Here is a 25,540-nt window from a genome sequence, read left to right as displayed (position 1 = left end):
TTTCTGAGGACAGGTTTAACTCACAGCACTCTACATCTGCAAGTGTAGCCATGCCCTTAAGGCTTGTCTAGATGAGAAAATTGCACTGGTTTAGCTAAAGATGTGATTTTGAACTGATTTAGTTATACTGGTTCAAAGCCATGTGGACACTCTTATTTTGATTTAGTGTGAATTGATTAGGAATTGCTTTAAGCTAAACTGAAGCAAGTCTCCACACAGGGCTTTGAGTCAGTTTAAACTAAATGGGTTTAAAAACAGATTTAAGTTAAACCATTGCAACTTCGTTCTGTAGACAGGGTCTAAGATGCTGGCTTTTGGGAAGACTTTTTTTTCGAATAAGTATGTTTATCTGTACACTATCTTAATAATACTGAGGCTTGAGTTAATGTGCAATTCTGAGACACTCAATCTGTGCATTGTAGGTGATTCTGTGTTGGAAATAAACGGGAGTTTTTGGAGTTGAGGAGTCAGTGCATTTGGGTATTATGTCTGAGTGACTTTTGAGTGTGCGAAACGTGTTTCACTATTTTTTTCATAGCGGTGGTATTTGTTGTCGATAGCAGTCACAGAGACAGGGTTAGTGAAGCACACAGTGAACTTGCAAAGTTATTAACAGAGAAAGAATTGCGGGATGCCTTGCTGCTGATCTTTGCCAATAAGCAGGTATTGGTGAATTTTTTTCTATTCCTTTTTAAAACTGTAATTAACACAAACTTTGTGAACAGTCTGCCATAATTAAAATGTGGGGATGGGGAAGGAATAAAGTTTAATGTTTTTCCTTAATATTTAGTGACAATATTTAAGAAGAGACTAGTCACTGATTTAATGAATCCAATAGCTATTTCTGCATGTGTGACAAGGCCAGTAAAACCTTCTGTCCAGCCTTAAGACTATTAATTTGGTTTGAGGTTTTTAAGATGATGTGGGAGATTTTCTAACCGTTCTAGATAATCTATATTCTTATCAGTGAAAGTGAAATCTCTAGAAAATTTACTGTGTGCATTTAAAATAATGCCTGGCTCTCTTGCAGGATGTAGCGGGGGCTCTTTCAGTAGAAGAAATCACAGAAATGCTGAGTCTCCATAAACTCTGCTGTGGCCGTAGCTGGTATATTCAGGGCTGTGATGCTCAAAGTGGCATGGGACTATATGAAGGATTGGACTGGCTTTCAAGGCAACTGGTGGCTGCAGGTGTACTGGATGTGGCTTAATTTCATGACAGTTGCAAATTAAATTTGTAATTCACTTATTTGTACGGGTTAGAATATTGTAACAAGGTCTGCATTGTGAAGATGGAGATTTATCTAGAGCTCTGGTTACGGAAGAAAATGTACGTGGCACCTGCTTATCAAGGATTGGGGAATTGGTGCAGTAAACACTTGGTGCAATTGCTACAGTTTTTAAAATTTGGTAATGCAACAGACTATTAAGGTGGGCTGGCTGCTAAGATGCCTAGATTTTTATTTTTTTGTGTGTGAAACTAGGTTGTTACTTCCAATTTAAGCAAAGTTTTTCTGCTAAAACGTGTATCTAAATTTTCTAAATTTCAGCATAAGGGCACAGAAGTTACTTATTATTACAATAAAATTCTTATCCAAAAAGCAACTTAAAAAAAACAAAAACAAAAAACAAACTCTTGAGCTATTTAGAAAGCAACCAAAACTCTAGATGCTCTTTGGTAACACATGATGCCACTTGTAGTACATTTAAAAAAGCATTAGCTTAAATTTTGCTTTGAAAACTCCATATAGACACTACAAGAAGGAAAGTTATTCCCCAGTCATTTATTTATTAGCCTTATTGCATGCCTTGGGTTGTGGATAGGACTAGAAAGTGGTAAGAACGTAGTAGTCTTCCTAGGACCTTGCAGATTCAATGGGTGTTGGCATTGACTACCATTAGTAATAAAAGATGCAGTTAAATGAAAGCAAAGCAAAATTATACATATTGAAATGTCAGCTTTCCATTAATAATACAAAATATATTGATGGAAGTTCCTGTGCATGCCCAAGGACATTGTGTCTTTAGAGATTAAACTTCATCCTTAAATCAAGTTAAGCTAAGAACTTCCTAAAGAAAGCAGTTGAAATATCAGCCCACCTATATATTTTTACATGAGTTATGCTTCCAGAAAGAGGTAGCAGCCTTAAAATATTAAGTAACCTGCTGTAAAACCACTGCACACTTAATAACTCTTACTTAGAACAGCCGATGGTAAAATCTGATCTAAACTTTTAGTGTCTGATTCAGATTCTTTATATACTTGGAACTGTCACCAGTGCCTGTATTCAAAGATTATTCATTCACAAACTCACAGAATCTTAAAAAGAAAAGGAGGACTTGTGGCACCTTAGAGACTAACCAATTTATTTGAGCATGAGCTTTCGTGAGCTACAGCTCACTTCATCGGATGCATACTGTGGAAACTAACCAATTTATTTGAGCATGAGCTTCCGTGAGCTACAGCTCACTTCATCGGATGCATACTGTGGAAACCTTCTGCAGTTTCCACAGTATGCATCCGATGAAGTGAGCTGTAGCTCACGAAAGCTCATGCTCAAATAAATTGGTTAGTCTCTAAGGTGCCACAAGTACTCCTTTTTCTTTTTGAGAATACAGACTAACACGGCTGTTACTCTGAAACCTGTCACAGAACCTTGGGGCTGTATCTCTGTTTAAATTTGGAGAAGATTGGAATAATTTATTGATGTCTCCTCTTTTGCTGTGCACACAGTTCTGATCACCATAAATCTGTGTGGTGAGTACACCTGGTGACTCCTCTGATCCCTTCTGTAACTAACCCCTGGAAAGTGAGGAGGCCATGCAGAAGGAATACTATGGTATTAGTACATATTTTGTAGCATTTTTCCCCACTACATACAGTAGTTAAAACAAAGAATATATAAACAAATTATTTTAATACATTTGCACTTCAGAAGGCAGCATCTGTGGTAACTGCCTCCTCCTGATGACACTGGTTTGTAATCACCTCCATTCTTTACATTTCATGCTAATGGTGTTATATGTACATTAAGCTTGCTGAAACTGAACAATTTGAATTGTAGCTCAAGTGACATGTGTCACTGTTTTCAAAGGTGTAGATACAAATTAAGCTAGTCTTCACATTTAGAAGTGATCTTAAAAATCCTTGCACCCATACTAGAACGCTAAGAGAAGGATTTTACAGACACTAAGTTCAGACTGCATTTGAAAGCTATGTTCTCATTCAGAATACACCTGATAATATTGTGCATAATTTACATGGACTGAAGAATTTTTGCTGCCCAAATCAAACTGAAAATTGTTCACCTTTCAGCCTGCAATCTCTTGCACAATAGATATTTTCTGCCCCTTTGACTATCTGCTCAGCCTATATTGCAGACCCAGCACAGACCTTTATAATTCTTTGACTGTCCTTTTCATAGTTTTATTTTCAAATATTAACAAGTTCCTCAGGAACATATACTTTAGCTGGAAGATTTTTAATGAATAAAACATGCATTGGTTGGAAGATCTAATATGAAATTTGTCATTTTAGTTGGTACATTCTACATCTTCAGTGGGTTCAATTGTACATGCTCTCCCACTGGCTGTTATTACTTTTGTTTTCTCTGGTTATTTTAAAGCACTCGGCAAAACCAGTCAATACTTTGAAGGGCTTGTAGAGAAGAGTGTGTTTGGGGAAAAATTCACTTACTCATCTTTTACTTTTAGAACAAAAGAAAGTTCTGCTGCAAATGTAGTATACTTGCATAAAAGTATTTTTTAAATGCAAACTAATGTGACTGATTCAAGTAACTGTGAAAATAGGTCTTGCATTTGTCTGTGAACTCTTCAGGTGTTATCAAGTAAACTTAAATTTATTTGTGTTATAAGTTAATACTATATATAAACTGCTTCAATTGTAAATTTTAAATGTCTTGAACTTTAATTCAGTTTTTAGTGTACTAACTTATGCAGGTTATGATTGGGATGTGCTTCTCACATTCTATTAAAATTAAAAAAAACAAATTACAAGTATTGAAGAGAATTATCTGGCTAAGACTAAAGCCTGAATTGTTTAAAAAGTTAACTATAGCATTTAGCTGTCAGGTCTAGATTTTGGCTTAATTTTGAAACTGAGTAAACATAACATGTGCAGTGAGTGAAGAAAAGTGTTTTTAAATCTTGTTTCAAAATAGTAAACAATAGCTAAGCTATTTGAGCAGTAATGCCTGACTTCTTGGTATTTAACTTTCATTGTATGTAATTGAACTTTTTCTAATTCTGCTTGTGGACTGAATGATGACTGAGGTTCCGTCTGCAGGAAGATATTCACCAACAGTTCTTGTTCTGGGGTCGTGGAGCAGGGTTGGGTATGGTAGTACTTCACAAAGGAACAGCTCTTACGTAATGGAAGAGTGATTTAGCTGATAGAGTTTCTGAATTGCCTTGAAAACTTTTTTTTCCCAATAAAGAGAATACTTTAACCCTCTGGTTTAGGGTACTATCCTTCTTTTGAGTACTTTCATTTAAGCCACTCTTGTTGCAGGTTAATCTAAGAATAGGAGTGTGAGTATTTCTATAGTCAATCTAATGCTAGAATTTGGAAGTTGTTCAAAATGAAAAGGTTATGGTCTGAAGATGACCATTTCATGATGCTGAAAATGTTGACATTAGTATCCAAAATTCTCAAGGATTGGATTAATACCTACCTTAAAAAAACTGATACAAAAAAAAAAGGTAGCAGTATTTAGAAAGTAGGCCTCAGGGACTTCACTTGTAATACTAGCAAAAAACAACTATCCTTATGTTACAGCTAGGGTTATTGTGACTATCAGGCACAAATCTCAGCACTTAGAAGACCTTAATGGAGGTAAATGTACTTGGCAAGTTTGAAGCACAGCTCTACTCAGAAAAACACTCAAGTGGTATTTTATCCAGATGCGTGTACATATGTCATCTGACTTCAGTCACAAATGATATCACTGATTGAAATCAGCTGCCATACTGGATTTGTATTCCTACCTGTGTGCCAGGAATTTCTCATTATTGACACTATTGTAACTCCCTGAGTGAGAGAATAGCATGTTGTGGGATGAGCAGTGCTTTAGCATACTGCTGCTGTGCCTGTAATCTGAGATTGAATCCAGGTTGGTGATTCTTGGAAAAAAAAACTTCCAGGTTTCTCTGACAACTTCAAGACTGCAATTATATTAATGCAGGAAAAAAAACACCCTGACAATGAAAATAGGTTGTGTACAGTATTGTAGCCACATCAGTTCTAGGATATTAGAGAGACAAAGGGGGTGAAGTAATAACTTTCACTGGACCAAACTTCTGTTCAAAAGCTTGTCTCTCTCACCAACAGAAGTTGGTCCAATTAAAAAAAAAACCTCACCTTTTCTCATTGAAAAGAAAGGCAGAGTTAAAAAAAACCCACCCTCTTTGTATAAATACTGAGCATTCTTCTAATTAAATCTATTTTTGAATTAATGCAGGACTATTAAAGTGAGAGTTTATATCCAGTGTGCTGTTACCTCTCTGCTACACTAGTCTTGTTGCATTGAATTTAGTCTAAGATAGGGACTTCCTTTTGACATTGTTTTAGGCAGGGAAGGAGGAAGAGAAGGTAGGCAAAAATGTGTTGGTTGCCAGCATGACATTAAGGGACAATTGTAAGCCAAAATGGGGGCTTAGATTAACCTAACTCTGGGAATACAAATGTCACTATAAGCCTTGTATTCAGGTAGAAGTTGGAAGAAATGAGACCTATTCAATGTTGTAGAGAACAGAGGGAAGATACTGTGGTATGACTGCTTTACACCATGCTGGTGGATCCTAAAGAGGATGAAACTATAGTATATGCACAGAGCAGTATGGGGCTCTTACTCAATGTAGCCACCTGGTGGCAGCATAGCAAGGAAAAGGGTGTGTGGGATGACCTTACACCATGGAAGTCTTCAGCTTCTCGGGGTTAGGTGCTGCTGGCAGAAGTTGGAGGTGTGTTCAGGCTGCTCTAACCCAAGAAATGAGGCCCATGCCCAAGGATTGTGGAACTGTAAAAGGTGATTTTTAAACTTTGTCCACACCCCCAACACTTTACTTGTAATCCATGTAGATTAGCCCCAGCCTTCTACATTTTTGTACAGAAATGTGTCTTAATGAGGCTTCAGGGTACTGAAATGCCTAGAGCCTTTCCATTCACCTCTACATATCAAAATTAACTGTTCAACTATTGAATGCATCTGCTTTGCCAGATATTACCCTAATTCAATATGCTACCTACAGCTATAATCTTGTACTCTTTATCTGAATTTATAGAAATCAGATCTTTGAAAAAAGCATCTCTATGGTGAAAGTTGTTTTTTAAAAGCTACATCTAATAACCAGTAATTCCATATTCTGCCTGACTCTCCCCAAAAGTCATTCTTAAGTGTAACCTCTTAGCAACCCTTATTACATTATTCCAAAGACCTGTAATGACAGAAGCAACCTAATAGGCCTGCAGAGTTCAACCACCCAAAATAAATGGGGAAAGTACAAACCTTCATAAGGAGTGGAAGTTCACATTACATGCAGCACTCACTTGTAAAGAGCCCCTGAAATCCTTTGAGGAAAAATGTGCTAATCTAGGGTGAAAAGAGATTTCAGTTGAACAGGGGGAAAAAAAGCTTCAGCATATTGCATTGGGTTTTGTGAACAGACTACCCTGAATATTAACCCAATTAAATCTTGTGCTATGGCCTAGGATTAAATGAACCCAACAAATAGTTTTTGACAGAGTTAAAATTACTGTATAAGGAGAGCATTTAGTGATATGATCATGGTTTGACACAAGTTCACTAGAAGTCTGTAAAGGTAATAGCAGTTATCTGCTCTTCATTTAAATGAGACACATTACTAGAACACCTGAAATGGCAACAAGCCTCGTTAAAATTAATGGTGAAGAGATCTCAATCAAACTGGTATTTTAGTGGAAAGAAATACTTGTGTAGAATTTTAGGTGGAACTAGAAGTTTATTAGTCCATTAAGTCTACTGCTAGCAATTAGTGCTCTATTACAGCCCAAAGTCAAGCAGCTTATGTTAACCTAAATAGGATCTTATGCATTAGTAAAGAAGACATTAGCAAGAGTAATGGAAAGTTAGATTAACATGCTCATGATTATCCAAAATTAGTACCCTTCAGACATTGAATGTACAAATACATTTAATTTAACATAGAAAAAATGCAAGAGACAAAAGTAACAAACATGGTCACCTTTTATTTTAAAATATAAAGTTATTAAAAATACAGTTTGTAGCATTTCAGCTACATGATCAGTAGAAGGGTTGGTGTTTGTGCAGTCCTGGGGGTTTTCAGAGCAGGGCACTATGAAAGTGAAGTCCACTGCTCAGGTTGTTTGCTTTTGGGTCCCACAACATTTTTAAGGTAGGTTTTTCAAATTCTGTTTTACTTCACAGTGATATTAATGATGCTGACATCTTCATATGGTTTGTCAGTTTTGGGATTTACTTTCACATTTGAGATTCTCTGAACAACTTCCATTCCTTTAGTTACTCGTCCGAACACACTGTGCTTGTTATCCAGCCAAGGCTGTTTAAGGGGTAGAACGAACAGAGGAAACAGAACTTTTGTTAAAATATAAAGTATTCTGTAGGTTAAACAGTAAGACAGGAAGAGATTTAGTGCTAGAATAAGTGAATGCAATTGTAGATCAAGGTTATTACATTTTAAGCACTACACTTTAAAGTGTATTCACTGTTAATTGTTCTAACAAGTATACAGTGAAAGCATATAAAATGTCTGTTACACTGTTCAACAACTCTGAAGCTAGTTATCTCTTAAATTTGTTTATACCTAAGCATTAATAAAATACCTTGCAAGGCAAAAATGCTGGCTATGCAGTCATTTTAATTCATAGACCTTCAATAAGGAAAAAAATAACTTTCTAAATGGAATGTTAGCATAAATTCCATTCCAGCCTACCTATATATGAAAATTAATGCTTTCACATGCTTGAAACTCAGTTGTGACAATATAATCATCTTCTACCACCACGAGAAAATGGGTAAAGTTCAGATTTGTGAGCAATTCGGAAGTGGGTCATATGTTAATACTATTTCCCTGCAAACCACTACAGCTTCCTCAACCTCAGCTACTAAATTGTTTATAAGTGCCCCTAAAACAGCTCTAAAAGGGCAAGTCTCTAAAATAGCAAAATGATGGTGCATATGCAGATTACTTCTAAGAACATCCATAGGCTACAGCATTTTGAAGGGTTTTGTTTTGTTTTAGACTCATACCAAAGTTTCCTTATTCTAGTATATAGTGAACTAAGTCACATAAAAATGAAAGTATTAATGGAAAGTCTTTGGGGCCAAATCTTGACCCCTGTGCAAAGCCAGAATACAACAAGCCACAGGTATTAGTAGTATCCATACCTGCTAAATCCTCACAACCCATGCAGAAGTTTTGCCAGTCTTAGTGAGAGAGATATTTAATAAAAATTTAATTCAGATTACAACAGAAGATAACTCCTGTTAACACAAAATTCCATAGTCTACGATAAGATTTAAAATGTAACATGTGCCTTTTACTCAAATTCTCAAGTCTAAAGCCTTTCATAATCAAGTTTAATCACTCTTTCTAAAGGGCATTTTTCAGTCAAACTTAAGCGATGTGCTTTTGTCACATTACCTACATAAAATTAGCTGCACAATGGCATCCTCCTTTTTCACTACAGAACTGGCACAACTGCTTCTTTATATAGTACCATCATGGTTGATCTTCAAATCAGATCTTAAACTGGATTTTAAATATTACTTACAGTTGGTACCACTGTTATGAAGAACTGGGAACCATTGGTGTTTGATCCTGCATTAGCCATACTAAGCGTGTAGGGTCTGTCATGTCGTAAAGTTGAATGAAACTCATCTTCAAATTCTCCTCCCCAGATGCTTTCACCTCCCATTCCTGTACCAGTTGGATCACCAGTTTGAATCATAAAACCCTGGATAGGAATGAAACACACCATTGCATTTTGCTGTAGAACACCCAAATCTGCAAGGCTGTGAAATTCAAGACAAGATTTGTTTTTAAAACTGACCGACTTTTATGTAAAATATGCAAGTGTTAGAATAAAAACCAGAGTGCCCCAAATAGTATGATTTTTTCTTTTAAAGTGATGGCCAGCTCATCATCAGAATAAGATCCTCTAACGTATCTTATTGGCAAGATAACATATGAGCCTGTAGGGGTTATGTACCTGTAATTCTTTACCTTCTGCAAAAGTGTTCAGTTTTATCAACTTATTTTTCTATCCCGTACAGCAGAAGTTTAAAACTTTACAAGCTGTCCATTCCTGCAGAAAGCACAGACCTACCTAACCCCTACATGCCTGCTTTGAGTTCTAAGTGATGTCATATCAGCCTGTTCCATGCCAGAGCTAGTGGAAAGGGAGGACCATCTGGCATGCATCTTGGCTTTTCACTTGCGCACTCTGGCCACTTTTTTTTTTTCCTTTGCTTTTCTTCTACCCTTTGGAAGGAGGGTTGGTTGGGGTTTTTTTTGTTTTTGTTCCCAACTAGAGACAATCCCGCTCCCTAGCTCGTGTTGTCTTCTGGCACTTTTTCTGCGTGGAGGGATCTAGAATTTGCTTCTCATTGTCCAATACAGCTGGAAAGTAAAAACAAGGGAACATCCCAGAGGGATACCCAGATCCTCTTCTGGGGAGGAAGTGTCAGCAAGAATGCCAGACTCCTTGCTAAGGGACTATTACTTGACAGCTGGCAAGGGCTGGAGAGGTTTAGAATGCTCCCTCAAAGAACTCCCAATTGTTGAAGACAGACTTCCCTGCTGTATTTCAAATGGCAAAGAGGTCTAACCTGCCCTTGCAAAGGGTCTCAGGTGGTGGGGGGACAACACAGTGCTGTCCAGACTCTCAGCTTGTGCTAACAAGCTGTCTAGACTCTGAACCTATTCTCCAGCTACAGCAAGGATTTGAGTGCTGGGAGCAATTGTGGCAGAGCTTCCGTTTTGTGACTTCTGAGAGTGCTTCCTCATAGTCAAAACTCCTCTTAGCCTTCAGTTTGCTCTTTGGGGCCAACTCCACCATGCCAGAAATGAAGGGGAGAAGGTCTGGGGTGGTCAGATTCAGGGAATGATCCCTAAAAATATTTCATCCTTTACAAGAAAAATGGATGGGTAACCTTGGAGCCTCCATGGACAAGTCTGAGCTTCTGTACTTGCAGGAAAAGCGATGCAGCCCAAGTGATTTCGAATAGGGAAAAGATCAGGATCAAGAAAAACAAAGTTTCTCTTACAAAATCTTCTTGGTACATTCTAGTTCACAGAAGATCTCAGAATGTGTCATCACAAATACCAGTCTCATTGCAACTTACTTATACTGATGTCGCATAGTGATGCCCTCTGCGATATCTTCAGTGAACTAAGCACAATCAAGACTTTGCAGAGGGTTTGTTTGCTTGTTCGTTTGTTTTTTTGTCCTGGATAGCAAGGACATTCAGTACAGTAAGGTGGAACCTCAGAGTTACAAACACCTTGGAAATGGAGGTTGTTTGTAACTCTGAACAAAACGCCATGGTGGTTCTTTCAAAAGTTTACAACTGAACATTGACTTAATACAGGTTTGAAACTTTACTATGCAGAAGAAAAATGCTGCTTTCGCTTTACTTTTTTAGCAGTTTTTGTTTAACACCGTGCTGTACTGTTTTTGCTTTTTTTTTTTTTTTGTGGTCCACTGCTGCCTGATGGTGTGCTTCCGATACCAAATGAGGTGTATGGTTAACTGATCAGTTCGTAACTCAGGTTCTACTATAATCTGCGCTAAACTCAACATCTCAGTTTTCAGGTTTGCTCTGCAGTTTACCAACAAGACTACTACTTTTAAAATGAACCATAACCTTACTAAATCATAACATTCTTCAAAATCTAAGTTCCCTGTAAAGGCTCTATGAAACAATTCCAAAAAAGACAATTTAACTGATTTAAATATAATAATTCACCATGCTTAAATATAACAAAAAAAAGCAATACAAATGACGAACTCAGACAGAACTGGCACAAATGTCTTATGCTCTGTATTTTGTGTCATACAACCCAACAGGAAAAGCATTAGTCTTTTGTAAATTACCTTGATAATACGGTGAAATGTGTGCCCATTGTAGTAACCATTCCTGCTGTGTACACAGAAATTCTCCACTGTTTTGGGGCACCTGCAGTTGCATAACAAATTTAAGGCAAGACTAAATAATTTTTTGTATTGCAGTAGTGCCCTAACGGCTCCGCCTGAGATCGGGGACCCATTGTACTGGGCACTACACACAAAAAAACCCATATAAGACAGACCCTGCCCCCAAAGAATGTATAACCTTAACAGGTAACCGACAAAAAGCAGGAAGCATAGATGGGTACAATGACTTGCCCAGGGTCACACAGCTGGTCAACAGCAGAGCCATAAAAAAAAGCCAGTTCTCCCAAGTCCTAGTGCCCTAACCACCAGACAGTATTTCCTCCCCATAGTTCCACTTACATACTGTAGATAAAATTACAAAGTACTAAGTATAAAGTGAAACCAACATTCACAACAGCAGTAATATGCAACTCACAAGCAGAACAATAAATTAACATCCCTTTACCAAGGTAATTCTATCAAACCATAGCCTGCAGTATGAATGAGTATACCAAGTGATGTGTTCAATACCATCTAATGGAAGTAAGGAATTTGAGGATTCAGTGCTTTAGTGCTAAAAGAAACTTCTAGATCAGTACAGAGCCACACAGTTACCCCTTCTTTAAAACTGAAACTGCTGATTGTCAACATACAAATACTGTTTGGATTACAGAGGGACTAGATGGCACATTACTATTCTATTAGCAGTAATAATAATTAGCAAAGAACCTTTCACCATCATGGCTTGAATTTGACACAGACAAAATTGTTACCAGAGTTACAGAACAATGTAATAACTTTACACTTAATCTACACAAAAACTTTGTTGTAAAGCAGTTAGGGTTGCTTTACACATACAAACATACCTGACTCAGAACCACAAAAACATGAAAATGAAAAGTTATGCCACTAAGCCATACATACCCAGCTTATCCACTCAGAGGCACACAAAATACCATTTATCACAAATGCTCTATATATGACAAACCATGCATTCCAAACCTTAACTCTGTCCACTTCAACAAATCCTTTTACAAAACTACATACTCCTAGTACGATTAGTTGTGGACGTTTGATATAGTAGTGCATTGTATAGGGATAGGGTGGGTTGGTGAAGGAAGTGATGGAAGGCTAGCATTATTAGAGGGCAGAGTGAAGGCTGTGGTGCACTGTGGTGTATGGCAGTTGTGATAACGGTAAGGCACGTACGTGTCCGTGGGTGGAGGAGCATAGAGTATGTACTGTTAAGTGGTTTTACTTTTCATGTCCATGCGTTTGTGAAACTGTCAGGGTTGCTACACATACAACAAACCCTAAGTGCATCACAACAAAAAGGTTTTGTATATTAAATTTCGTAGGGATTTTTAATGCTTAAGTGCGCTTGGAAAGTTGAGAAGGAGCAGACGTTGGGGTACAGAAGTACAGATGTGAACAGAGAAGATTTTATCCATCAACAGTTGTACACAGAACCTCTCAGCTGTGTGCCAGCAGTTGAACATAAATGGCATAAAGTTCATGCACAGTTGCACATGAAACTTTTTCCATTGTAGGATACAATTTTGACGGAGAAGTAGCTCTCATAAGAGGTTTCAGATTTGCAATGGCACAAAATTTATGCATAAAGCAATTCCTTTTGGAGTTGCAGGATGCATCATCCCTCTGGTTTAGAAAACTGTTGCCAGATCTGCTGCTGCCACCCACATGTTCTATTCTCCTTTCCCCTAGACTGCATGAAATAGCACAGCTCTGCTATCTCTATGGTAACACATAACTTGCACAAAACAGTGCTGTATCACACTAGCATCTGTGGGAGAATCAGAGAAAGAACAAAACAAGGTAAAAAGAGCAAATCCATAAATCAGAAAATGAAAAGTAAAACAAGAACACAGAAGAAAGGAAAAGAAGATAAGGAAAAATAGTAGATGAGATTTGACAACAGACATGATATAAGCAGACATGGGGGGGATTTACAGTTTCGAAGGAATACTTCAACAACAACAAAAAAATGTTGAGAACCACTGCCCTTGTTGCTGCTTTTAGCTATTTTTTGCCCCACTGTCCTTGCTAACATCCCAGCAGCTTGATTTATGTAATTAATTAAGCAAATATGCAAGCAATAATATGTAATAAGAGGTCCTTGGATGGGGAGCAGGGGAAATCAAATTATAAGCAGTCCCCCTGCCCTGGTAACCGACAACGAACAGCCTCAAAGAAAGGAACAATAAAAGCAAAACTATTTTTAAAAAGGTATCAAATACATACTCAACAGGGAAAAGCTTGACATGAATATCTCCCATGCTTGTGTGGATAATGGCACTATCAGAAACTCTTTTGGGGCCTTCAGCTTGAGTGGCTGCCATGACCTCTTCCTTAGATGGTTTCTCATTAAATACATCTCTGTCAGAATCTGCACTCTTTGTATCTTCTGGTTCACGTTTAGTAAACTGAAGAACAAAAGACAAAGGTTGCTACCTTTATTTTTTCTTATTTAGATACCATACAAAGCTTTCCAGCTAAAAATCAGTCAGAAAGATCAGATAAAAAAAGTCTATCTTCCTGCATTTCAGTATGTGTGAAATAAAGACTCTGACAGTCCTTCCACCTGCAAATTAAAGGGTCACAATTTCCAGTACAGATATTTGGAAATCCAAGTAGTCTTTTGTGATCTCTCTCCCCTAGACCTCTCACCTGCCTTTAACATTGTTTTATTTAAAAGGGAAGAACGTAAAATGTGTACAGGTAAAGTACACTCATGCTCAGGCAATGCTCCTTGTGCTAGGATCAGGCAGAGTTGGAAATCTCTTGATTTAATTACACGGGTACAGTAAGTACTCTTATTCGGTCTTCATTCTAATATAATACTATAGAAAGATATTGATTAATTCAGAGAGCTGTTTCTAACCACAGCAATATGATCCCTAGACTAGTCCTCAAAAGGGAGAAGACAAAACTAGTCAGAGAAAACACACAATAAAGATCAAACAGTAGAGGAGTGTCAGCATACAGCACCAACTGTGTACATTATAAAGTTTCAGGTGGCAATTACAGTCACTGAAATACACTGTATATTTTCAGTATGTTTGATAAATACAAAGATCCCAGATCTGTCAAACTTTTCTTCCTGGCCTGTACTTTTGAAAGTTGTGTGTTCAGTTCTGTAATTGCCTTCTGATAGTTTAGAGTATGCACACTTGGTGCTGTATGGTAACAATCAAGTTAAGCACAAGTACTAGTTAAGCAAGTGACAGTCAGGCTTCTGCAACAAATGTCTGTTACTTTTCTATACGGTGCTTTGCATGCATGAGCCCTGATCCTTCTCTGGGGTTCCCAGGCACTATAGAATAATTACATAGTTATATATAAATATAGCTTCAAAAGAAATCCTAACTGCCAAACACAGGAACTAAAACTTTACTAAGATATAAAGGAATCCAAGATTCACAATTTACTGAAAAAAGAAAAGGAGTCCTTGTGGCACCTTAGAGACTAACAAATTTATTTGAGGATAAGCTTTCGTGAGCTACAGCTCACTTCATCAGATACATGTAGTGGAAAATACAATGGGTAGATTTATATAAATAGAGAACATGAAACAATGGGTGTTACCATACACACTGTAACCAGAGTGATCACTTAAGGTGACCTATTACCAGCAGGAGAGCGAGGGGGCGGGGGGAATCTTTTGTAGTGATAATCAAGGTGGCCCATTTCCAGGAGTTGACAAGAATGTCTGAGGAACAGGGGGGTGGCATGGGGTGGGGAGGGGAACATGGGGAAATAGTTTTACTTTGTGTAATGACCCATCCACTCCCAGTCTCTATTCAAGCCGAAGTTAATTGTATCCAGTTTGCAAATTAATTCCAATTCAGCAGTCTCTCGTTAGAATCCGTTTTTGAAGTTTTTTTTTGTTGAAGTATTGCCACTTTTAGGTCTGTAAGCGAGTGACCACAGAGATTGAAGTGTTCTCCAACTGGTTTTTGAATGTTATAATTCTTGACATCTGATTTGTGTCCATTATTCTTTTATGTAGAGACTGTCCAGTGTGGCCAATGTACATGGTAGAGGGGCATTGCTGGCACATGATGGCATATATCACATTGGTAAATGTGCAGGTGAACGAGCCTCTGATATTGTGGCTGATGTGATCAGGCCCTATGATGGTGTCCCCTGAATAGATATGTGGACGCAGTTGGCAACAGGCTTTGTTGCAAGGATAGGTTCCTGGGTTAGTGGTTCTGTTATGTGGTGTGTGGTTGCTGGTGAGTATTTGCTTCAGGTTGGGGGGCTGTACTCAGTAAAAACTGAAGGATCATAAAGCAACTCTCAGATAAATCCAAGCTAAAAATTCTGAAATATTGTTGTAATTTAAGGAGACCTCTCTGGGAAAGTTGTGTCACTACCAAAATTCTTCAAGACAAAAAGCATTAAAAAGTCTGGGAGAAGAGGTTTAAAAAAACAAACACACAAAACTGAATAATTTCTATCCTGCATTAGTCTAACAGAAATCATACAAACCATGTAAAACCTGTTCTTTTTGAAAGATGTGCAGACTATTGTTGGATCTGCCTGGATATTCTGGAGAACAGGGTTTTCAGATGCTTTCATCTCTATAGTGGTTGCAGCACGATGTTTCTTTGCTACGCCTTGGAACAAAGCCAGTTGCATCACCCTGATATTTTCCTGTTTGCCTAAGATACGAACACACCTATAGTACATGGTGTTTAAAAACCAAAACAAAAAAAAAGAAAAAAGGAAAGTAGGACTACTGTTAAACTTTCATGTCATACAGTCTCTCCCCTCCAGTCATAAACAGACTCAGCAGAATTCAAGAAACACTGCACCTCATCTTATCAAATATATATTTATTTGTGTATCTATATACAGAGAGAGAGGGAGAGGGCAGGAGGGAATGTTATTACAGGCTTATTTACAATGCTTTCCCTTTTCAAAACTGCTACAAAAAACTTACTGCTCAGCCTTCCCTACCCTAAAAATCTCAAACCCATTGATCCTCATTTATTCTACCATGCAGAATTATATACAAAACGGTCATTAAATTTCCATTAGTGTATCTGATTGTATTCACTATTAGCCAGAAATGAACTGTCTGTGCAAAATACTTATTCCAAAGATTTTTATGCATATCTTCTCTCATTTTACCAAGTTTTAAGCCATAAAATTCAATATTTGGTATAAAAAGTTTATTTTCAGCCTAATTTAAACCAACAGCCCCCCGAAGAAATAGAAAGATCTATTAACATGCAAAATTTTAAATGGAACAAGAATATTAAAAAATTGGCTGAAATGAGTCTTTTCGAGAGGAACCATTATATGGAATAAGACTTACCGGTTAGTTTCTACATTTATGACCTTAATACCCAGCATTGTTCCATAGAGCACGAAGTGTCCAGTTTCATCAAAAATTATGTTAATTAACCTGACTGCATCCACCTTCTCCAACTCACGCTCAACAGCCATACGTCGGCCAAACTCCATGTCTGGCAGCTGTTGTCTCATCTGTTGCAGCTCAGTAAACATCTACAGAAACAAGACAATCAGTCACTAGTTGTATGAATGCACAATAATGCTGTGATCTAGCAAAGCACTGAAACACACACTTAACTTTCACTTCAGTAGAATTACTCAACTACTCACAAGCTTAAATAAATATTCAAGTGAACCATTCAAATATTTCCTTTAGCTAAAGCAGGAACTGAAATATACACAAGCAGAATTATTTTTCTTCTATCAAAACACAAGCTGTAGTTAGAATCCAAGACCCTGGGCAAAGAAAAAAAAGTATGTTTGCTCTAACAAAGCAATCTTTAAAAAGATTATTTTTTCCCTTACATTTTTCTCAATTTTGATTAAAGCAGACATTTTTTCAAATGCTTTCTAGCAAATGGGCAGTCTAGATGCACAAAAATTACAAAATTTCCTAAATGAAAAACACTAATTAAATTTCAAAGTATATTCAGCACAGATTAACATACAGAAGTTAGAGACCATAGAAGTATAAGATTAAAAGATGCTAATATAGAAAAAAAACTCCTTTGTAAGATAAGGTAAGTAATAAAATCCATCTTTATAGAAACTGGTGATAAAGTAGATAAAGGTACTGGTGAGTAAATTAATATACAAAAAAAAAAAAAGAATAGAAGTCAGAATATAAAAGCAAAATTGAACTCACACTCAGGGATTCATCAAAGACTCTCATAAGCTTCCCAGTCAAGAACCTGAAAATTCTAACTTTTCTATCGGAACCAATAGTGGCCATTTTCTTGCCATCAGGTGAGAAACATATACTGGATGGGTAAGCTTTACATTTAGCAAATTCATATAAATCGGTGTCTGTTTTATACTCCCAGTTCACATTTTTGGGGAATTTATATTCATGAGGAGGCCCAGTCCAATATTCAATCATGCCAGACTTGTCAGAAGACACTACTACTTTGTAGGTGGGGTTCAGCCCTATCTGAGTAAGAGGGAATGTATGGAGTTTATCAAAAACATGAAGTGGCTGGTTATTTCCTCGACCATCATATATGAATATCTTTCCTGTGCTCTTCTCAGAGGATGCAACAGAAGATATGGCATCTCCAGGGCAGTATATCCATTCACACTGGCCAGGGTAGTAGCTAGAATAGAAAGTAGAGGAAAAAAACAAAAACAAAATAAGCAGGGCTTGATTTACCTCGATAGATATGCATAACAATTTGCTAAACAGACAAGGTGGGTGACATAATGTCTTTTATTAGTCCTATAAAAAATATTACCTCACCCACCTTGTGTGTCTAATAATCTGGGATCAAAATGGCCATAACAATACTGCAGATAACACTTGGCTACACATTCGTCTAAGGGCTAGATTTCTGTTCAGTATTATTTTCGATATTACAGAGAAAGAGATCAATAATTTGATAGTCCAGGACATACGTAGCAAGTTAGTCCAGATGACTTCAAAAAGTTGAGGAGTATCAATTTGAAATCAAATGGCAGAGTTAATTTTGGGGAAGAATTGTTATTTATTAAGCTTTGATAATATGTGGTCTATGAAAATTCAGTGGTGTGTTACCAAAGGAATGTGCTAGTTACCCAATCTCTGCTCTTCCACAATGCTTCACAAAGCAGTGGTGACAGGAAGTTAGTGTATAGAAGGTGGGTGGGGAAAATAGAGGTGTGATCCACTACAATATCTGGTGTAGAGATCTATTACTGCTAAACTTTCATGACAATGGCATTTCTTCTCTATCCTCAAATTGATCATTTAAAGTCAGATTTTGGTACAACTGAAGACAAATGCAGTTTTGCCATCAAATTCAACAGAAGCAGGATCGGGTCCTGCAATAAATCACCAGGACTGTATTACAAATTGATTAATAAAAAGATCAATAGATAATAAATTGCAATAAATCACTAGGACCAAATTATATTAATCAAGAATTCTGAAGGAATTTAAAATGAAATGGTTTAGCTGCCAAAAAAAGATATGTAACTCCATAATTAAAATGAACCAGAGGATTGGAGAATAGCCAATGTTATGCTTATCTTTAAAAAGGGTGCTAACAGATATCCTGGGAATCATAGACCAATGAGCCTTATTTCAGTACCAATTAAGCTAGTTGAAACAATACTAAAGCTAGAATTATGAAAAACAAAACCCAACATTATATAATACAAAGGACCAGTACAGCCTCTGGGGAAAAACTATGCTATTTAGAATTCTTTGACAACTCAACTAGCAAATCCTTAAGAATTGGTAGATAAAATTATTTTGGACTTGCAAAATAATGTTGGTAAAGATCCTCAAAAAAGAAGCTATTAAGGAAATTAAGCAGTTGTGGCATGAAAAGCAAAGTTCTGTCATGGAGTAAAAACTGGTTAAGAGGCAGAAAACGAGAACAGCTGTCACAATGGCAGTACAGAGACTGTAATCAGCTCTCCAGTTAAAAACAGTAGCTCTGACCCTAACTGGGTTGATTTAAAAACTGGTTGTGAGTGCACTGTTAAATATTAAAGTAAGCAGAAAGAGTAAAGTAAACTGAGAATAGGATAAAAACAAATAAATAAAACTATCAGCCCCAATAGGAACACTGTTAATTTCAGATATCTCAGTAAAATAGGTGTGGTACAAAATGCCTATGTACATATGATACTTTCAGAATGAGAAATACTGAAGACCTGACAAAAACTTTCAGTGGGCAATAAAACTCTTGTTTTTCTCTCTTATCATGAGATATGACTACTATCATGTATCTTGTCATATGCTACATGACACATATCCTCGGGTGCACATCATACTGAAAAATATGAAAATTTTGTTGCACACTTTTTACAGCAGGAGATTAAAGCCACATATATTACAATTCTACATATATCAGGAAATCTCTAAGCTGCTGGGCACATTTCCTAATAGCACACACTCCCTTAACTTAGTTAAATTAAGGCTGATTGGAATTTTTTTTTTTAAACTTAAAATGATCCAACAGAATTTGGTTTAATTCACTCTTATTCAAAGTACTCAAAACACTTACAATCACCAAAAATGTTTTTACAGAATGACATGACTTACCCGAGTTTCAGCATGTTGATCATATCAAAGTTTACTACATCAAACACCTTCATTGCTTTGTCATCCCCAACAGAACAGAATAATGCCCCTTCTGAACTAACTGCAATACTCTCAATGACCCCTGTTACAATAAACCCAATATAATATTAAAACATGGAAAAGACAGATACAACTTTCAAAACAAAGCATGAAGAGTATTCACCACTTCAAAGGAGGGGGGAATCCAACTATCTTAGAACAACATTTTAGAGCCTGCAATTGTTGTATATAGTATCTGTATTTTAAAGCTGTAGTACAGAATAATAATAAATAATAATAATTAATAAAGAGTTCTACATTGCACAGTTCACATCTGCATTGTCTTCGAGTAGTTAGCCACTGTACAGAGAATTAGTGACCCAACATAAAATTGCTTATTTTTTTTAATAATGATGATCCCACTGATCCCACATAAGAAAATAATGTGCTGGTTTTTTAGCTCAGAAAGGATAAAATTTTGTATGTGTTAACATACTTGTTGAAGTCAATGGCAGCAATTAAACTTTTAGAAGGACTCTAAATAATATGTTTTTTTTAAAGTTGATTGGTATATCTAATTAAAAATAGCAATTTACAAGTTTTACTGTTATCATGAACAATCAGTATCATCAAGTTCTAAAAATGAAGCATAGAAAATCATAAAATAAATTGATAAGAATCCTATAAACAATACACCTAATAAACATTAAAGTTTATTTCCACAGTAAGTCCTAAGCCCTCAGAATCCTACTGCATAATGGACTAGGACCAGATTCTCCAGCTTTGGAGAACACCTGATGAAACACATATTTAACTACTACTAGATATTGGAAATATAGAACATAGATAGTAGAGTTGAAGAAAAATTGTGTTCTAATAAAAACAGATCAAATACAATATGATTTCTTACCTAAATGGCTACGAAAATGTTTAACAAATTCAATCCCTTCTTCTACTTTCTTCCAGAATTTGACATGTCCATCATGGCTGGCAGTTATGATAAAATCTGTCCTGCAGTGATAAACGCATCAATTGAAATATAATGTTAAAAACTTGAGGGTGGAAGGGAAGAATCAATAATGGTGCACAAGATGAATTTACCTGTACAACATAACTACTGAGATGGATATGCATTTTTTCCTTTTTCCTCACTCAGAAAAGTACAACATGTATTTGCAATTAGTGGGTAATGGCTAGTATCAAGACCTTACATATTAGTACAATATTCTTTATATCTTATTGTAAACAATCTTGAGTCTGCCAAAGTGTGCAGTAGCAGTTCGATCTCAGTATTAATCATTAAAAAGCAAGATATTACCTTCCCACACTCTGTGACTTGATTTGTAAAGAGACTACATCAACTTAAACAACACACTTTAGTCTTATTTTTTTCATCCTAATATTGTTAGAAGTAACATGCAATTAAAAGAGGTTAGATATTTTTTCTGTCTCTGCAGTTGTTTACTTTATGCATATGACTGCATTTGATGTAGAGCTTCTCCTGCTTGTGTAGTCATTTCACATAGAAATAGGGATGAGAAAAAGTAATTTAAGAATAGGAAAATGGGATTTTAAATCCACAAAACTAAGCAAGGGGTTACACAGTACTACTTTTAAATTGACTAGATTTAAAATGTGTCTCTCTTTAACCAAACCAAATCTATTTGAATTAGCTCTGAAGAATTTAAAATCCCACCTCCAAAATCATCAAGTTCCATTAGGAACATTTCTATTAAAAAGAAAAAAAGACTTCCTATCATATGCACATAAAAGTTTTGGGACTGCAAGACACCGTTAAAACAAAAGACTCACTTAGTACACACTACATGTGTAATGACATCTCTGTGCATGTAACTGCGTTCGTACATTGAAGCACTCGGAAGATTTTCAAGGTAGACATGTTCAAATTCAAGGACTGAACAAAATAAGAGAAAAGCAGACATTATTTCCTTTTAATAAATATTACATCCCATCTTCCGCTCACTATTATTATTTACACTTATATTACTTTACCTGCGTTAGTTTTAGTCAAAAAGGTAAGATATCAGGGCACCATGCTAACATTATGAATGAGATTTCTACCACTATTTTTTGAACCTGGATCTCCCAACTGCTGGCGTACGAGAAGCATCTAATCTCTCATTTCACTAATATTTAAATAAGCACACCCTTTTAAACAATTACACCTGTTTCCTGAAATGATAACTCAATATTAATGCCAAAGGCCCAAAGTCTGTCCCTACATGCATTGTCTCCCTCCCCTCCGTTCCACCCCAATTAAGTTAACTTGAATATCCAAGGTCAGAAATTGGCCTTATGCAAATGCTTCTTTAAAGTACATTATTTCTCATATAAAGGAAACCTTTCACAAAGAAGATTTGAAAACAGAGTATCTAGAAAAAAATCCTTTCGTTAGAGAATAACTATAATTTTCAGAATTTTGGGGACGTGTTTAGAATCAATACATCTCGGGCTGAGGTGTCATAATTTATTCTAAGAAGAGTGATAATTAGTCATGACCCACTTATTGAGATTCATCATAAAAATATTCATAATGTTAGCTAGACATAGATTTGAAGTCCCATGACTATACCCTTAGAGGTAGAACTTTACAATAAAAGCAGTGGCATTCAATCTATAAATGATTTTACAATACTGGTCCTCTAAGATTTGCTCAACTTCTACTTGTGGCTTTAACTAGTTGCTCACAGACAACAACTGTGTCCTGGCAAACCCTCTCCACTGGTGGGTGAAAGCACAGCCAGTGACCAATATTACCAGACAACTCAGTGCACCTTTCCCTGTCTGATGACCCAAACTTGGTAAAGACAGAAGCCAAGAGGTGAATGTTAAAAGTGTAGTATTTACATTTTAAGCTCATTTGAACAAAGGGGAAGTAAGGCAACTACAAATTTTGTGCAGTATGTAAACAATGGTGGCAAGTAGTGCACTGCAATGCAGATAGAATGAAGTGCATTGGAGTGCAATGAGAGCATAAGGCTCCTTTGGCTCGCTGCTACAACTCTGTTATTTTGATCACCGTGCCTGTAGGAGTGATGACGAAGGTCATCATTATGATCAAAGATCACTGCAAGTCCCTCTTACTTAATCTTGTGACTAGGTTAAAGTCCTATAGAGATAAACAAAGAATGAAGCGGCCTGCGTTAAATGTACAGCAGAGGTTAAGACAAACAAAAATTTGGGATGCACAAGGAATGAGATGGAAAAATGCTGTAAATATGATGCCATTCTATAAATCAACAGTATAGCCTCATCTGGATGAATGTGTTCAATTCTAACTGCCCCATTTAAAAAAAAAGAATGTAGCAGAAATAGAGGGGGTTCAGAGATGTATTTTTTCCTCTCAAGAAAGTAAAACAAGAATATGTTCAATTAAATTAAAAGGTAGTAAATTTTTAAGAAAACTGACAAATGTGTTGTTCTCTGGAACACACACAACTTTGCAAGACTCAAAATAGATTGGACATTATATGGATAAGAACATTCAGTCACATACTGGTAAGAATTAAAAGAAAAACAATGTTTAGAAGGAGAATACATCGTTAAGCCTCAGGGCGTATGCCAGTATTTAAAAGGAGGGGTCTAGGAAGCAACTTCTTTATGAGCAAATTATTCCACTTGTAGTTCCCTCTGAAGCATCTGGGACTGGCAACTGTCAGACATGATATCAGAATAACTGATCAGATATGATATATCGCACCATAAGAAGCGGTAACTTCCGATACCTATCTAAGTGGACTTTGTTTTCAATTAACATACCAAACAGAGGATAACAATGCCCATGACTGTAGCAAACTGAATGATACCACTTCCCAATCTAGGGACAGCACAGCAAAAATATTAGAAAAGGTGGCCTATAACTACACTCATGAAAGAACTCATAAAACAAACAAATCTTCAATCTTCTGTTACAAGATGACAATATCTGACCAATAAGAAATGTGTTTATTGACAGGACAGATGTAATTACTGCTACCTTTCAGCACTCAAAAACATGTTAGGTACCTCACAAAAGTTGTAACAACATAATAACTGTCCTGAACAGTTTGCTATCTAAATTTGACATGACAAAAATGTGCGATTCATAAACAGACTAAACGGAAAGGAGAGAAAAATGTGACAACAATATCACACAATTATGGAGTAGGGCAAGTACATATCTTGAAAGTTCCTTTATTTTTTTTATCATCTTTCTCCTTCCATTTTTGGTGGTTGTCATTAAGCAACTAAATCAGCTTCATCATTTGCATGTCACTATTTAAGATCTTATAACTGGCATTTCTACCCAATTTATTAACAGACTGCAAAAAGAATCAGATTCTTTCTGCTCCAACTCCTTAAATCACAACTGCAGCTATTTTTCTAGCTGGAGGCTACTGCACCCATTGCTATTTAATTTAGTAGGCCTGTGCAGATGACGAGTCAATCCCATGTTTGTATTATGGTAGAATCCATGATGGAGATGTCAATCAGGCAACTCTGTTAAAATTGTAGCAACAAAACAAGCAGCAGCTGATTGCCAGTAGTTGTCTATTTCTGACATTTTAAGCTTTGTAAAGAATCTGTTCATGCAGGTGTTCTCCAAGAAGTATGTCTGTTGCTTTACCCTAGCCTTACAATAAAATGTGATCTTCCTTGTAGTGAAGCTAAGTTTTTCCTTTTGTGTGGAGTAGTAATTAATCTTCATAAGTGAAAGCATTTCAAACAGTAGGTCTCAGTGCACATGCTTAACTTCCATACCGTGAATAGCAGTGAATAGCAGGTGGTAGTAAAGTTAAGATTGTGCCTGTTTGCACAATCAAAGACACAGAGTGACATCTTGAAGCATCTGTTCCTATAATCCAATTTCTGAAGGCCAAGAGAAGCATGTGAGATTTAGAACACGGAAAAATTTCAAGTTCTTGTGCTGTGCAATCTTCAAAACAAGTCAAAGAATGCAGCATCTTAAATATTTGCCTTTGTTGCATTAATGAAGGAGGAACCACTCTTTGACAAAACGCATATCCATGTACTGCTCTTAGCAATTCCACACGTAAGACAACAGACTTTACAGCACTGGCATGAACATTCACCAGTTGGGGCGCAACATTTTCCTGATCACCTTTCATAACAACAAAACAAAGGTAATTTTTGTTACTTTTCAAGAGGAGAAGGAGGAAGAGCTCCTCTTTATGGCACATGGGATCGCACACGAGGCTGGATCACACAGACGTTGGGGGCAGTTTTGACTGTTCCCGCAGACATGCCCGCGGTGCGAGTGTTTCGGACGCGTTTACCAGGGTCCCGGCACCGCGCTCCAGCACCGTTCCCGGCCGGAGCGCCCCGCCACAGCCCGTGTCCTCGCGCCCGCCCAGACTCCCAGCCCGGACCGCCCCGCTCCCCCGTAGCCCGGACCAGGGCGCGGCTCCCCGCGTTACCTCTCCTCTTTTTGGCCTGCGCAGCCTCCCCCGGGAGGGGCCCGACCCAGCGCTCCTCTTCCTCCGGTTCCTCGTCTCCATCCCCGGCTACGGCGCCCGCCGCTGCCTCCTCGAGCTTCCTCCTCTTGCGCTCCGAGTCGGCGGAGGCCATGTTAGTGTGCGTCACGCTCCTGCGACACCCCCCGCTCGGGCGCCCGAAAGTGAGGGCGGCAGCGCCTCTCGCCGTCAGCCGGACACAACCAGTGAGAGTGGAGCGCGCGCAGATCGAGACGCGCGTCGGAACCCGCTCAGGTCGCCGTGAGGACTGGAGGGGGCCGGAGCTCGCCATGGTAACGGG

At 37.3% G+C, this 25,540-nt stretch overlaps 3 protein-coding genes across 7 annotated transcripts in view; 2 read left to right on the top strand and 1 right to left on the bottom strand.

Annotated features, from left to right (window-relative positions):
- TRIM23 (tripartite motif containing 23) overlaps nucleotides 1–4,475 on the top strand; it is a 32,194-nt gene extending 27,719 nt beyond the window's left edge. For both annotated transcript variants that reach the window (XM_084628847.1, XM_084628846.1), the window contains exons 10-11: nucleotides 539–663; nucleotides 1,031–4,475. In XM_084628847.1, coding sequence (XP_084484973.1) covers nucleotides 539–663; nucleotides 1,031–1,210 — 305 coding nt within the window. In that variant the 3' untranslated portion in view covers nucleotides 1,211–4,475. The remainder of the gene's footprint in view (nucleotides 1–538; nucleotides 664–1,030) is intronic.
- Nucleotides 4,476–7,225: 2,750 nt separating this feature from the next.
- Nucleotides 7,226–25,354, bottom strand: PPWD1 (peptidylprolyl isomerase domain and WD repeat containing 1; the record flags this gene model as incomplete). Of its 3 annotated transcripts, XM_084629034.1 has the most annotated exons (11): nucleotides 7,226–7,577; nucleotides 8,812–8,994; nucleotides 11,137–11,218; nucleotides 13,438–13,619; nucleotides 15,691–15,880; nucleotides 16,523–16,713; nucleotides 17,366–17,813; nucleotides 19,748–19,868; nucleotides 20,676–20,776; nucleotides 21,578–21,680; nucleotides 25,204–25,354. In XM_084629034.1, the coding sequence occupies 11 exons, from the start codon at nucleotides 25,352–25,354 to the stop codon at nucleotides 7,434–7,436; spliced, it is 1,896 nt and encodes a 631-aa protein (XP_084485160.1). In that variant the 3' UTR covers nucleotides 7,226–7,433. The 3 variants fall into 3 exon arrangements, with proteins under 3 accessions (XP_084485160.1, XP_084485162.1, XP_084485161.1); XM_084629036.1 differs by lacking the exon at nucleotides 21,578–21,680 and having other exon boundaries at nucleotides 25,204–25,334; XM_084629035.1 differs by lacking the exons at nucleotides 11,137–11,218; nucleotides 13,438–13,619.
- The window catches only part of CENPK (centromere protein K), a gene marked incomplete at its 5' end in the record, with an annotated part of 50,507 nt that continues 50,319 nt past the window's right edge, over nucleotides 25,353–25,540 (top strand). For both annotated transcript variants that reach the window (XM_084629039.1, XM_084629038.1), the window contains one exon: nucleotides 25,353–25,532. In XM_084629039.1, coding sequence (XP_084485165.1) covers nucleotides 25,353–25,532 — 180 coding nt within the window. The remainder of the gene's footprint in view (nucleotides 25,533–25,540) is intronic.

Source organism: Lepidochelys olivacea (assembly GCF_965140295.1).
Source record: "Lepidochelys olivacea isolate rLepOli2 genome assembly, chromosome: 5".
Classification (NCBI taxonomy): domain Eukaryota; kingdom Metazoa; phylum Chordata; order Testudines; family Cheloniidae; genus Lepidochelys; species Lepidochelys olivacea.
The sequence above is the reverse complement of the archived record's forward strand: the minus strand, read 5'-3'. Positions and strand labels throughout refer to the sequence as shown.